The sequence below is a fragment of the Malus sylvestris genome, chromosome 9 (genome assembly GCF_916048215.2).
Source record: "Malus sylvestris chromosome 9, drMalSylv7.2, whole genome shotgun sequence".
Lineage (NCBI taxonomy): Eukaryota > Viridiplantae > Streptophyta > Magnoliopsida > Rosales > Rosaceae > Malus > Malus sylvestris.
In genome coordinates this window covers 15,413,153-15,427,829 of record NC_062268.1, presented here as the reverse complement: position 1 = coordinate 15,427,829, position 14,677 = coordinate 15,413,153, and the positions used below count along the sequence as shown (strand labels likewise).

The 14,677-nt window shown below is 37.9% G+C and overlaps 1 protein-coding gene and 1 long non-coding RNA gene across 3 annotated transcripts; both read left to right on the top strand.

Annotated features, from left to right (window-relative positions):
* Positions 1-227: 227 nt before the first annotated feature.
* Positions 228-799, top strand: LOC126582011 (uncharacterized). 2 transcript variants are annotated; one of them, XR_007609235.1, is made up of 3 exons: positions 228-330; positions 432-500; positions 781-799. It is a non-coding gene; the product is annotated as an uncharacterized LOC126582011 (long non-coding RNA). The 2 variants fall into 2 exon arrangements; XR_007609236.1 differs by lacking the exon at positions 781-799 and adding an exon at positions 602-620.
* An 11,336-nt stretch (positions 800-12,135) lies between these two features.
* LOC126582008 (putative receptor-like protein kinase At1g72540) lies at positions 12,136-14,466 on the top strand. Its single transcript, XM_050245973.1, has 5 exons — positions 12,136-12,655; positions 12,761-12,896; positions 13,011-13,147; positions 13,241-13,364; positions 13,565-14,466. Exons 1-5 carry the CDS (start codon positions 12,272-12,274, stop codon positions 14,152-14,154), a joined length of 1,371 nt encoding a protein of 456 aa, XP_050101930.1. The 5' UTR covers positions 12,136-12,271; the 3' UTR covers positions 14,155-14,466.
* The last annotated feature ends 211 nt before the right edge of the window (positions 14,467-14,677 follow it).

The following is a 14,677-nucleotide window of genomic DNA, read 5'->3' as shown; positions in this document are numbered from 1 at the left end:
TTTAAACACACCATAATCATTTATATATAATTAATTAGTACAATATTTGGAGGTTTTATTTAGGATATTAAAAAAAAAAAAAGGGAAGTGAATAAAATGATGAAGAATAATGTGCCGAATTTGACAATTTAAATTTCTTACACATAAGCATGCGTCTAGGCGTTGAAGTTCCAAATTATAGTATATCAATTAACGATTGAAAATCAATACATTAAATAGGATTAAACTTTAATTTGGATGCCGATTATGTTTTTTCAACTTGATATAAAGTAAAAGTATTGAATTTTGGAAGCTAGGAGTGTGTCAATTGAATTTTGGCTGACGTGCAAGGTATCAATCTCTTCGTCTCTTCGAGGGCTACAACTTTCCTTTTTGTTTCACTCAATTTCGTTGCGTATTGAAAAAGTTATACTCATTTGAATCTTACCCAGTTTCCGGCGACCTCAGTAGATTTCGAGGCAATTTCCGGCCAAACCACAACGAGTCAGACGTCGTGTGAGGTACCATTCTCTTCGTCTCTTCGAGGGCTACAACTTTCCTTTTTGTTTCACTCAATTTCGTTGCGTATTGAAAAAGTTATACTCATTTGAATCTTACCCAGTTTCCGACGACCTCAGCGACCTCAGTGACTTTTGAGGAATTTTCCGGCCAAACCACTACGATTCAGACATTTTGTGAGGTACCATTCTCTTCGTCTCTTCGAGGGCTACAACTTTTCTTTTTGTTTCACTCAATTTCGTTGCGTATTGAAAAAGTTATACTCATTTGAATCTTACCCAGTTTCCGACGACCTCAGCGACCTCAGTGACTTTCGAGGCATTTTCCGGCCAAATAACTACGATTCAGACATCGTGTGAGGTTCCATTATCTTCGTCTGTTCGAGGGCTACAACTTTCGTTTTTGTCTTGCTTGATTTCGTTGAGGTTTGACAAAGTTATGGCCGTTTAAAGTGGGTGTAAAATTTCGGCCGAAATTTTGATTTTTTCCCCCATTGGGCGAGTCCCACATCGCCCATGCAAGGAAGTGAGCAATGAATTTTTCCTATAAAACGCACACTCCCCTGGTGAGATAACCAAAACTTGTTTGGCCTTTGGGCCATGATCAAGTTAACTATGTGTTGAGTTTTCTCAACATATTTAAGTATTTTTTTAATAAAATATCGCGATATTATCGATTATTTCGAAAATATCGCGATATTACTGATAATATCGTGATATTTTGACGAAAATAGGTTGGATAGTGAAAAAAATTTCGGAACTTCAAAAAAACGACAATATTGGCGATATTTCGCCGATATTATCGCTTTTTTCCTCCTTGATTAAGACTTTACTAAAATTACTAAAATATCCTCAACTAACGGGTCCTAACGGGTCTAACGGGTTGACCCAAAGTGACCTGTTATTTAACGGGTTGTTAACAGGTTCACCCGTTAGCGACCCGACCCGTTAAGCATCCACCCAAATACAAATATTAACGGGTTGAGTCGGGTCGGGTTAACGGGTTGGGTCCAAAATGCCAGGCCTACGTATAACGGAGATGTCATTATAACGAAATTTCAAGTCAATCAAACAAAGAACGCGTGGACAAGATAAATTGCGTAAAAATGCATTATTGCATGTTATGATGTTGCAATGACATTTCTGTTGTACATTCGATTGATAAGAACGCATGGACAAGTTAAATTGCATAAAAATGCATTATTGTATATTATGCTTTTACAATGATATTTCTGTTGTACATAGGTTTCTTGGCAGAAGGAGTTGTGAAGGAGTTGTGATTGTGAGTTGTGTTTGAAATCACATTAACAACCATCAAGTGATGCGCTGATTTAGTGGTATAATTGTCTGTGGACTAAATCGAAGGTTTATTGACGTTGTTGGTATGTGGGGGGATGAATTGTACCAAGGTTTCTGTCAACCTTATTGGAAGACATTCTTTGCTGTTGACTGATGACTTTTGGGCGATTGTAGCAATATTTTCTTAATTTTGTTTAGAGTAGCAACTTTAGTTCGTCGATTAGCTAACGTTTTCATACTCTTTGTCGCAATTGACGGTTTTTCTTGACGCAAGCAAAATAAATCTTATAGAGCCATCCTAATATTCTTTTCATTTCGTAGCGACTAATCATATCATAAACAAATATCTTGCCAAATTCTTTTTCTATTTTTTATATAACGATTATTTACATTTAAAAGTGGAGAATTTTGGACTCTGTCAAATAATAAGTCATCCATTATAATATGGGATCGAATTTGCTATTCATGAAAATTGAATTTAAGACCGTGTACATACAAATGATAAAGCACAATGGCCGGAAGTCACCGGCATGTGTGAAAGCAATTGTGGGCTCCACTACATGAATGGCTAGGAATTACCATATGTGTGGACGACTGTCTGAAACACACATCTTTTTAATTAAATAAAAGCTAGGAGCCTTCAGCTGATCGAATGGACTAATTTCATCTTTTTATATGGCTGGATAGAATGATTTAAAAGAAGATTTTAACAGATACCAACAACCGAATGTGGTTTTGATTTTCTTACTTGATTTTGTTGTCCTATAGATATGCATAAAAATTGTCCTAATTTCCAAGCATTTTCCTGTTCCACTACATTCCCAAAGGTTATATAGTCCCATTTTACTTATAGTACCGAGGAACTTTCTGATCGAATGATTGACCGGGAAGAATATATTACACGCATGACCATGCTTATCTGCGCGTCGCTTGTGGGATCGAGTAATGAAATCCTCTACTCGTCATCATCCCTCCCCTCTCGGCGTATTTCTCTTCTATAGCAAACGTAAGAGTCAAAAAGAAAAATATGAGGAAAGTATATGGAGGAGATTAATGATGAAGATGGTGATAATAGAGAGGCAAAGAATTAAAGAAAAATAAATGAAAACAAAATATTGAAATTGAAAGCAATCTCTCCCTTCTCGACATATTTCTCTTCTATCACTAACTTTAAAGTCAAAAAGCAAAAACAAAAAAATGAAATCATCATCAAACACGTTGTCAGATTTTAATTTTTAGTTTATATTTTTTTATACTTGATATATGAGGAAAGTATATGGAGGAGATTAGGAATGGAGATGGGTGATAATAGAGAGGCGAAGAATTAAAGAAGTATAAATGAAAACAAATATTGAAATTGAAAGCAATTTATAAAAGTTTTTAGTTTTCTTTTTTGGTTAATTTCAGTTTACTACCATAAAATTTCTTGGTTTTTAACATTTGATATATCGAGTTTTTTTCTTTCTAGAGTGATACCTGAAGTCATAATTTTGGAACACTTTCAGACATCTGTGTTGACCCTAAAAACTATCAAGCTTACGTGACGCGCAGACCGAGTAACTAATGAGCTAACTACGTCATTCGGTTGATGCAAGGCGTGCCAACTCGTCGGCTGAGGAGTAAAATGTGTTGATGTTGTGTTGAGCGCACAGCTGACTTCTCGATCTTGCGACTGCGGCCGAGGAAGGAACACGTCTCGGCCTTTGGGTTCTAGAGCCTGAAGACAAGGCTACTAGTTCTGCGAAGTTCACAAATTGTCGGCGCTGGATTCGGTCACAGTGATTATATTCGTAAGAGTATAAGCACGCCGAATCGACACCAGAGTATAGGGGCACATATACTCAAAACAGATATATGTCTTGATGGTAAATGTGGTTCGACCGTCAGAACGTCGAACTCTAAAGCCTATTTGTGAGTATCCAATCATAAAACAACTCGGCGTTCAATGTGCCGAGCCCTAGTAACACCTCACTTTGCCGAGAAAGCTAATGAGATGACCTTTGCCAATAAGGATTCAAAAATCCTTCTCGACCGAGACTTGGATAGGTAACCAGTCGGCCTCAACGCAGTGCTGTTTATCCAAACTGAAGATGCTTCGCGATCGGCTGATTCTACGGCAACAGTGTTGTTTATCCAAACTGAAGATGTGTAGACGGAAAAAGAAATAAAAATCTCAAGGTTGTTGAGAGGTTTCACGTAGAGCGAGAGTTTGCTCAGGGCAATTTGTGTGTTGAATTGGAAAGGCTTGAATGATGTCCTCCTCTTTCTATTTATAGTAGCCAACCTGCTTCCGATCGAATCACAACCATTCTCGGATTAGAACTCCTTTCCCCGATCCAACCTTATCTCCGCCAGTCCTACTCCTACTAGGACTTTGAACTTGTTGATGCACAAAACCGGAGGGGTCTTGGAACAACGTAAATCCGACTGTGAATCTACAAGAATGTAAATAACACAAGATGTATCGTGGTTCACCCCAATGTTTGGGCTACGTCCACATTGATATTGTATTTCTCTGAGATGTTGAAAAGGGAGAGAGCTTCTCTGTTATCCCGTAGGATGAGAGCTTTGAGAGGATGAGGGGGGCTTAAGAAATGGCCTCCCTTAATGAGGAGGGTGATGAGTCCTTTAATAGAATAAGGGATTCTCACTTATTACATATTTGCCCATTCCTTTATTACATAATTACATTTGAGTCCCCCGAGTATTTATACGAGATCTAAATACGGAGACCCTAAATATGGTACAAACAGTAGTCCCCCAAGTCTTTAGTCAAGAGAGTCTTTTGGCTGGAAACTTGAAATTCAGTCCATGTGTGGGTCGAAGTAACTAGATGTCGTCTTGAACTGATACTTGATATGAGGCAGTGCTCAAAGTGAAATGATGCTTAACTAGAAGTAGCACATGTTGCAAGGCTGCTCAGTTTGTGGCTTATGTTGTCTTGGTTGGCTCGGCTTGTGGCATTTGAAGGTAAGGGAGTCCCTTTTATAGAATAAGGGATCGCTCCTTAATACATAAATATGGGCTAGAGTTGATGCTTGCGGCAAAACGGTTGCTTAGTAGGCGGCGATGCTCTTTAATGATGGTGAGGAAGTCCCTTTTATAGAATAAGGGCTCGTTCCTCAATACATGAATAATGGGCTAGAGTTGATGTTCTCTAATGATGGTGAGGGAGTCCCTTTTATAGAATAAGGGCTTGCTACTCAATACATGAATAATGGGCTAGAGTTGATGCTCTTTAATGATGGTGAGGGAGTCATTTTTATAGAATAAGGGATCGCTCCTCAATACATGAATAATGGGCTAGAGTTAATGCTCTTTAATGATGATGAGAGAGTCCCTTTTATAAAATAAGGGCTCGCTTCTCAATACATAAATAATGGGCTAGAGTCCCCCAAGTAGTTTTCATGAGGCCTAGTTAAGGCCTAATATATGGTACATAATGTAGTCCCCCAAGTCTTCGGTCAATAGAGGTTGTTGGTTGGAGACTTGAAATTCAATCCATGTATGGGGCGAAGTGGCGGTTGTTCGAAGACGGTATTTGTATACCCTGCACTGAAACTTTGTAAGTGAAGCTTTGCAAGTGAAGCTTTTGAAGCTGGAGCTTTGTAAATGAAGCTTTTGAAGCTGGAGTTTTTGTAAATGAAGCTTTTGAAGCTAGAGTTCTATAAATGAAGCTTTTGAAGCTAGAGCTCTGTAAATGAAGCTTTTGAAGCTAGAGCTTTTGTAAATGAAGCTTTTGAAGTTAGAGCTCTATAAATGAAGCTTTTGAAGCTAGAGCTCTGTAAATGAAGCTTTTGAAGCTGATTGACATGAGTGATGCTTATGGATGTTGACATGAGTGATGCTCATGAATGTTGACATGAATGATGCTCATGAATGTTTATGTATGATTGATATGAGTAATGCTCATGAATGTTTATGTATGATTGATATGAGTAATGCTCATGAATGTTTGAAGTACTGGACGTACTTTTGATCACTTGGTTGGTGGTAATAGTGGCAGGCTGCCGAATAATTTTTTGTAGTACTAGGTGTACTTTTGATCACGTAATGGGTGATAATAGAGGGCCTGACTCTTTTGGGCATATGGGCATTCGCCCTTCACATAACAATCCAGCCCATTACTTTGGGCTTGACGTTTTTTTTTAATTTTTTTATTATTACCCTTTGATGGGGTTATACAGATGTCTCCGAAAGATAAGAAAAATAAATTACATCATTCAAAAATAAATCCAACCCTTTGCTCAATGGGTCACGCCCATAATGCCATCACCACCGCAATTATGTCTGCTTCTTTTTATCTTCTTTTGCTTTCTGCTTTGCTTTTGCTTTTATGGGAGTGGTTGAGATGTCTGAGGGATAAATGCATGTTTTTTTTTTCACCAACAGACATACTCACATGCAGCCTTTCTTTTTCACTTTCTTTTTCTTTTTCTTTAACATCATGGTGTCGTCTGTGAGGGTAGGAACATGCACTCCTTCATGATGAGAGTCTTTTATCTTTTTAGATGTTGATGCCTTTCTGAATGGCTCCATCTATCATGTTCGAGAGCATTTCGGAGATTGCCATCAACTTTGGGGCTGCATGAACATGCCTGGTGGATGGATTATAAATCATGGTGGACATGTGGTTGCTGACAGTGACGAGTGGGACCCCATTGGATTATAAATCATGGCTCTCTCTCGCTCGCTCATTCCAAGCTAGGATTATTCTCCCAAAAGCTACAAAAGTAACTCCAATGATGGGTGATGTCTGAAAGCCATAAAAGCAGCAACTCTCAAATTTTTAGCCTGCTACTTCAATCAGAATCACATCTGACAGCTTTAAATATCGAATAATGCGATTCTCGAGAAGCATACAGAATCCCATCTGGAAATACTTCTCTCCCAACTAAGACTCCGTGGAGATTGCCTTCCGTGCCGCAATTGGTGATGTATCCCCTATACTCATTCTTCTCAATCTCCCCAACCGAGCAAACCAATTGAGAACGCTGACCTCGAATTGCCTTGAATGGACACCGTAGTTGCTCTCGATAAACGGATTGCCTGGACAGAATCGGTGGAGACGATGGTGCCAACTCGACCCGAACAGGGCTTCACCATCTTGGAATTCAGGGCGATTCTCGTTTGCCCGAGAAAGCTAGTGGAGCTCGAGAGCTACTCCACTCTGATTCAACCCGCCGACCTCTTCGCCATCAATTGCACCCCTCGCCTCTCCCCTGCCATGCTTTTCCTATTCCAGGACTGCAAATGTTGATACATACAAGAAGCAGAACTATCGGAAGATGACAATTGAATCGTATTTTCTTGAGGTTTGTTATTTATCATCTTCGTCTTGTCGGCTTTGTCAGTTTTATCATCTTTGGCTTCGTCCGTATCGGTCTTGAGCTTCCTCCCCTTCCTGAACCCGAAACATGGGCAATAGCCCATGTCGCTCCACCAGATCACGGTGGACGAGGAATGACAAAGGGAGGATGGATCTTCGCTGGTTGGATCTGACGGTGACGGTGTGATCCTCCTCCGTTGCGGGCGCCTGTTCTCTATCAAGTGGCAGGGGGGAGGTTTGGTGTTTGCAACTGCACCACGCTTGATGCTGCTCAGGTTAATCTCTTTGGAATGAATGAAGGGTCTGAGATGGGTTGGTGAGGAGAGAGAAGAAACAGTGGTTTTGTTTAGGCGTTTTCATTTCTGCATTTTTTAGAGATAGGTTTTGCAGTGACTCTGCAGGTGTTTGGTTTTGGGTTTCTGTAGATTCACGGTGGAGGTGAAAAATTGAGAGAGAATCGACATAGCTTTTCGTGTTGGTTCCCATAGACGGCGCCAAATGTTGATGCATAAAACCGGAGGGGTCTTGGAACAACGTAAATCCGACCGTGAATCTGCAAGAATGTAAATAATACAAGATGTATCGTGATTCACCCTAATGTTTGGGCTACGTCCACACTGATATTTTATTTCTCTGAGATGTTGAAGAGGGAGAGAGAGCTTCTATGTTATCTCGTAGGATGAGAGCTTTGAGAGGACGAGAGGGGCTTAAGAAATGGTCTTCCCTAATGAGGAAGGTGATGAGTCCTTTAATAAAATAAGGGCTCCTTACTTATTACATATTTGCCCCTTCCTTTATTACATAATTACATTTGAGTCCCCCGAGTATTTATACAAGATCTAAATACGGAGGCTCTAAGTATGGTACAAACAGAACTCAACCTCTTATCAGGCCACATTCAATCCCGAACTTCAACATCCTTATCCTGTTGAAACTCCTTCTCGTAACAGGACTCACCTATATCCTATGGATTCACAATGGGACACGGCAAGCCTTGACTATGCGGCCCATGAGCCGGACGACTCCGAGCAACTTTTAAGCACAGCCTCTGGGCCGAGAATAAACTCGGCCCAAACTAGTATTTTAGGTCCAAACAATCTGTTAAGATTGCTGTTAAATCAGCCATTAACTGGTGGCGTGGCGCCCACCTAGATATTAAAAAAATTAAAATAAATAAATAAATAAATAAATCTGGGCCGCCCTCTCCTACGTCACCTCCGGCTCCCACCCAACCATCCCTCATTTCTTTCTTCTGTACCTACCCTCTTTAACTCCCCGCACATCCACCCTTACCCCTCCATTTTCGACTTCACTCTCATTTGTCCGTTGATCCCTCCATACCTGACCCACCTCTCCCTCATTACCATACCCCAACTCGACCCATTTCCAGATTTGACAGCGGCGATCCATTGTGTTGAACTGAGAAATGACAACTTAAAGGCGTTGAGGTTCACCGCACTATGCAAGAAAAGATCAGAATTAGGATGATCCTGGAGCGAGGATGGACGACCTTGTGAGCTCGAACCTTTGAGCCCTACCTACCAGATTTAATAGTGATGGAGAACCAAACCGAGCGGCTGGAGAAGAATACGAGGGTGGAGAGCCAAACCGATTTTTTAAAGCTTTCAAATTTTCTCCCGATTTGTATTCCAATTCAATTTTTTATTGTGGGTGTTGCACCCAGCGGCCAAAAACCATCGAGACTGGCTTTGATGGCGAAAGGGATTTGGAAAGGGGGTGAGGTTGGAGAGGACGGCCCATATTTTTTAATTTTCTTCATTTTTAAATTTTTTTTTTAATATATACATGGACCACATGTCACCAGTTAACGGCTGATTTAACAACTTTAGCAGATGTATGAAAGGGTCATAAAATTATGACTTCAGGTACTACTCTAGGATGAAAAAAAAATTGATGTACCAAATGGTGAAAACTAAGAAACTTCAGAGTTGTACACAAAGATTAATCTTTTCTTTTTTATATTTTGTATCATTCCTTACATTCTTCTATAACTCTCTCACCATCCATTCTCCTTTTATTAGTATTATTATTATTATTATTTTGTATCTCTAGCACAAATATGAAGTCACTCAATACTACGGTCTAGTAGTATTTCTCTTCACTTGAAAGTAAGAGGTCTTAGGTTCGAATCTCGTGGATGATAAATTAAATACCAAATTAGGTTGTCCATTGTTTGTCTTAGCCAAATTTCGCCTCCCCTTAGCGTAAAAATATCGATGTATTCAAAAAAAAAAAAACACAAATATGAAAACTAAAAATTAAAATCGCAATGGTTAATTATCAAACATGCTGTTACAATTTTTTATGTTGTATTTTTATGGGATACTTTAGATGCGGTCCTTAATCACTAGTGTACATTGATTGAAACCTTATTAGTTTTTAGATTTTTGATCAAAGTCCTTTAACTTTGTACACATCAACATATTAACATTAATCAATTTCCATGTCAACTATTTTATATTTTAAATTAAACATTATATTAAATATTGTAATATAGACATCCTTTAAAGTAATTTTTTTGTCCGAACATTTAAAGCAAGTAAATAAAATAAATTACCACATTTATGGGATATAAAATCGCATAAGATTTGAAATTTACGTTTATGGGATTAAACAACAAACTCCACCCTTAGAAAACCTTAAACCAATAAAAAATTGGTGATTAAAATGTGGAAAATAAGTTATGAAAAGAATTGTTTGTTTTTATTGAATGGCATGATAAAAGATAAATGTTCCCATAAGAATGTACCCATGTACAATTATAGTAATTCACAAGAATGTACCCACACACAATTTCAACATTAAAACCCATATGTGACAAAAAAAAAAAAAAAAAAAAAACAATGTACCCATACAAACTCTTAATGTAAAAAATGATTAAAGGATAGAAAAATGGAAGCAAACCATAACTGAGAGGTCTTAGGTTCGATTCTCGCCAAAGACGAGTTTGAACCACATTATTGCTAGCCCATTATGAAGCTAAGCCCACCCCCTCCCCTTAATAAAAATACTAACGTTTGTTTAAAAAAAAAATACTTAAGGGTACATACTATATAAATCTTATAGGAAAAAGTTATACATATATGGGTAAAAAATAATTTAGAAGAAAATTTTACAATGGTAGTATAGAATAAAAGTTGGGTACATGGATTAAGGAACAAGAGAAGAGAATGTACCCAATGAAATTAAAATTGCGTTCATAGCAATATAATGGTCATTTGTTATGATTTTGCAATATGATAGTCATGGAGAAAAAGTAAGTTTGAAATTTTTTTGGCAAAATTTAATTTGAAGAACATATTTAATATAATAATGTTGAATTTGAATATAAACAGAAACTTGAGTGAGAATTTTGGGATTTTCAGTTACAAACGTGATAATGTAGTAAAAGTTATAAATTAAAATATGTAAAACAAATAAAAAGATGACATGGAATTATTTTAATAGTAAAATGCAATGTTGAGGTGTACAAAGTCAAGGGACTTCTAAAAACCAATAAAGTTTCAGTCTATGAACATTAGTGATCAAGGACTGGATCCTTATTTTTCCTATTTTAATTTTGCATACCGTTTCATACACTTATTTAGCTATTTTACATCCCTCTAACGTCTTTTCTCTTCCTCCTTCATCCTTTATCTCTGTAATATTTTTTCTTCTTCATAAAATAATAACAAAATAAAAATAAAAACTCAAAACTGAAATGATTATCGAACCACAAATCCCTTCTTTTTCTTAAAAAGACAACACACATGTTTGAATGGAAATTACATGGAAGGTCAAAATAAATAGTTACTTCACCTTCTTGGTTATAACCTGGAAGCAAGAACATTGACTGTCTAAACAAAATGTGTTGACCTCCCAGAAAACTGTAACTTGGTGAGTCCGTCTCGGTTGCATACATCAGGTCCTGCCTGCAGTCCCACACAACTTTAAGGAAAGCAATAAAGCAACGAATATGATATATCTTTTCTTTCTTTTTCTCACCTTTTCTATCTTCTTTTTTCACCGTGTCAAGTGACGGATTTCAAGCAATGAATATGTTTGTTGTAACCAACACAAGTCCTATCGTCTAATGTAACATGACCGAGGCTGGCGTTTCTTTAAGCTCATGGTTTCATACAGAGTTGCAGCCACAAGAGTTAGAACGGATGTACCTCTCACTATGTACCCGAGTTTTTAAATTTACTCACCGAATTAATGTGTCATGCCACAAGCAATTGTAGTGATCGAATTTATGAACAAATGAAACATCTTAACGAGTCGACGATAGGGATTTGTTTTAGTGTTTATCTTCCTAAGTTTTACCAAAAAACCTTTCAATCTGTCATCTAACTGTTGTGATTAGAGCCGAAGAGCGCGTATTAATTTAGAACCAACAGAACCGAAAATGATATGAAGAGATTCAGCTTTCCAAAGCACAAATGTTAACACTAAAGTCAGACTGTACAGATCAATGATTAAATAAAACTATTAAAACTGACCATGCTTGCAAGCGGGTTCTTATAGCTCAAGGGTTACGTTCATTCACCCCAATACTCGAGATCTTATGCTGGAAACCACTTCACTTGAGATCCCGTGTTCTAATCCAGCTTCCTATATCTGATGCACTGAATTTTCGGAGTACTAGGAAATGAGAAGTGAGAACATGGGTTTTTCCATTCGACTTAGTCGTTGCCGCAAAAAAAAACAGCGGTTCTCTGAGGTCTCACAAAGACCAACACTTGAACTTACTAAGAAACTCCATTAATTAATTTAGCACATGATCAAGGCAAATTAATCTTCAGACTTGGCCCTTCATAATATGAAACATCCAAACGTGCCTTTTTGCAGTAAACCTTCCAAGTCTTGGAGGGACCAAAATTTATACACAACTTTAGACTCATGACTGAAATTAAAATAATATTTAGAAAATTAAGAATGATATATTTTTCTTGTACCACACATGAACTATCAACAAAAAGGGAAAGGAAAAAAAGGTTGGTTATCATCATTGGGATCTTGACTTCTTTGTGCAGTTTATATAAATTATTACCCTATAGCCCTATATCTACCCCCCATATTATTCTCTAGTTTGATCCAATCCAACCGTATGCATTTTTTAAACTAACTTGTAGCTTCAGCAAATATGAGTCTCAAGAAACTAGCATTCACCTTCTTGACTCCTAGTTGTTTCAAGGCCAACAAACCAATTGCAGATCAAAAATCCCAAACGTCGAAAGAAATCTCATTGCGGAGATTGTCACTCTCGGATTTGAGTAACTCATCGGTATGCACAGTCCTCAGTGATCTGTCAAATTCACTTATTGGCTCAAACCTTCATATTTTTTCACACAAGGAGCTTAAAAAGATTACACAAAGTTTCTCCAAGAGCAACTATCTCGGTGAAGGCGGGTTCGGGCAGGTGTACAAAGGTTTCATTGATGACAAGCTTAGGCCTGGATTGGAAGCTCAGCCTGTCGCTGTTAAGGTCTTGGATTTAGATGGCAAACAAGGACATAGGGAGTGGCTGGTAGTATTTCTTTTTTTACCATTTCAAAGCTATGATCCTAATCATATCATATGCTTCCCAAGTTGTGGAAAAATGCTAATTATCAAACACTTTTTTATGTTGTAGGCTGAAGTGATTGTTCTTGGGCAACTGAAGCACCCAAATCTTGTTAACTTGATCGGGTACTGCTGTGAAGACGATCACAGGCTTCTGGTGTACGAGTACATGGAGAGAGGCAACTTAGATCACCAGCTATTTAAACGTACAATTCTGATCATGCATGCATGATTTTTATGGTTATTTTTAATTTTGAAACGAGCACAAAATATTTGGATCAGAAAAATTTATGAATTTGTTTGTTTGTTCATTAATGCAGGTTATGGTGGAACCCTGCCTTGGCTAACAAGAATCAAGATAGCAATTGGAGCTGCAAAAGGCCTCAGTTGCCTCCATGAGGAAGAAAAGCCAGTCATATACCGCGATTTTAAGACTTCGAACATCTTACTGGACTTGGTAAATTTCTCTCCTTAATTAGCTCTCTTCTGCTCTTCATACATGCGTAAATATTGCTCATCTGATAAAATTATGTCTTCCTTTTTCCTGCAGGATTACACGGCTAAGCTGTCTGATTTCGGTCTTGCCATAGATGGCCCGGAAGGAGATGAAACACACATTACAACGCACGTCATGGGAACTCATGGCTACGCAGCTCCAGAATACGTCAAGACAGGTAATGCAAGTTGGTATCTTGAGTATTGCTATTTGTACCATGTCAACCGACCACTATTATATCAACTACACACCGAAAACGCTACACATGTTTAGTTAAGACTGTACAAATTGTTTTTTTTATTTCAAGTTACTACTTTCATTTATTCATAATAGCATGAAATTTTAAATTTTCATTAATCATATACTCTTCGTTTTCAGGTCATTTAACAGCAATGAGCGATGTATATGGCTTCGGCGTAGTTCTTTTGGAACTACTAACTGGTAGAAGGTCCGTGGATGAGAGCCGTCATGGTAGAGAACAGAACCTAGTGGAGTGGTCCAAACCGTTTTTGAAGGACACACATAAACTTGACCGCGTGATGGATCCTAGGCTCGAGGGTCAGTACTCAACCGAAGGGGCTAGAAAAGCAGCTGCATTGGCTCACCAATGCTTGAACCACAACCCCAAATGTAGACCAACGATGAGCAGTGTGGTCAAGACCTTAGAGCCTCTTATGGACTTGACTAATGACATCCCAATTGGACCCTTTGTGTACGTTGTTCCAACTGAGGAAGAAAACAAAGTTAGTGTGCATAGGGTTGAAAGAGAGGGGCAAGTTGAGTGTGATGTGGTGAAAAACGAGAGCAAAGGTGAAGAAAAAGTGGTGGAAACGAGGGCGAAGGGCCTCCACAGGAGACGTAAAGCTCATCGGTATAGAAACCGGATTAAGTCATTGAGGTCTAGTACCGTTTATTCTGATACTGCTCTTTATAGAATTCTTGGAACTGATTTGTACTCTCCCAAATAAGCAATTGATGTCGTTAGGGAAAAAATGCACATGCTTTAGCACGATTTGGTCATACATCCTCGTAGAAACAAACGAAAAAGGCGAAATATGCACAGAAAGAACTGATTACAAGTTTTTAGTCGAAAATAGAATTGTATAGACACTAAACAAACAATATATTTGTACTTATACATTAGAGTTGTTTTATTTGTTGCGAGGATCTTCCCCTTGTGTATGATTTTTGTAGCTTTTTTTATTTATATTATTATTATAACAAGGAAAAACAAGTACTTTGAAGAAACACAGTACTCTGTTTTCAACTTCAAATTTCTATGCTTTCCATATAAAGAATTCATATTACAAGTATTTATTACTAGTGCATAAGGTTATATAGAAAGAATAAAAATGACCTTGATTAAATTATTTTGGACTCACCATTTTAATCTTCCATTCGTTTCTGGAGTGCAAAATATTCTATTCAATGTTCCAAGTCAATTTTCCATCAATTCTTACTTTGTGTTCAAAATTAGCTCAAATGTAGTGC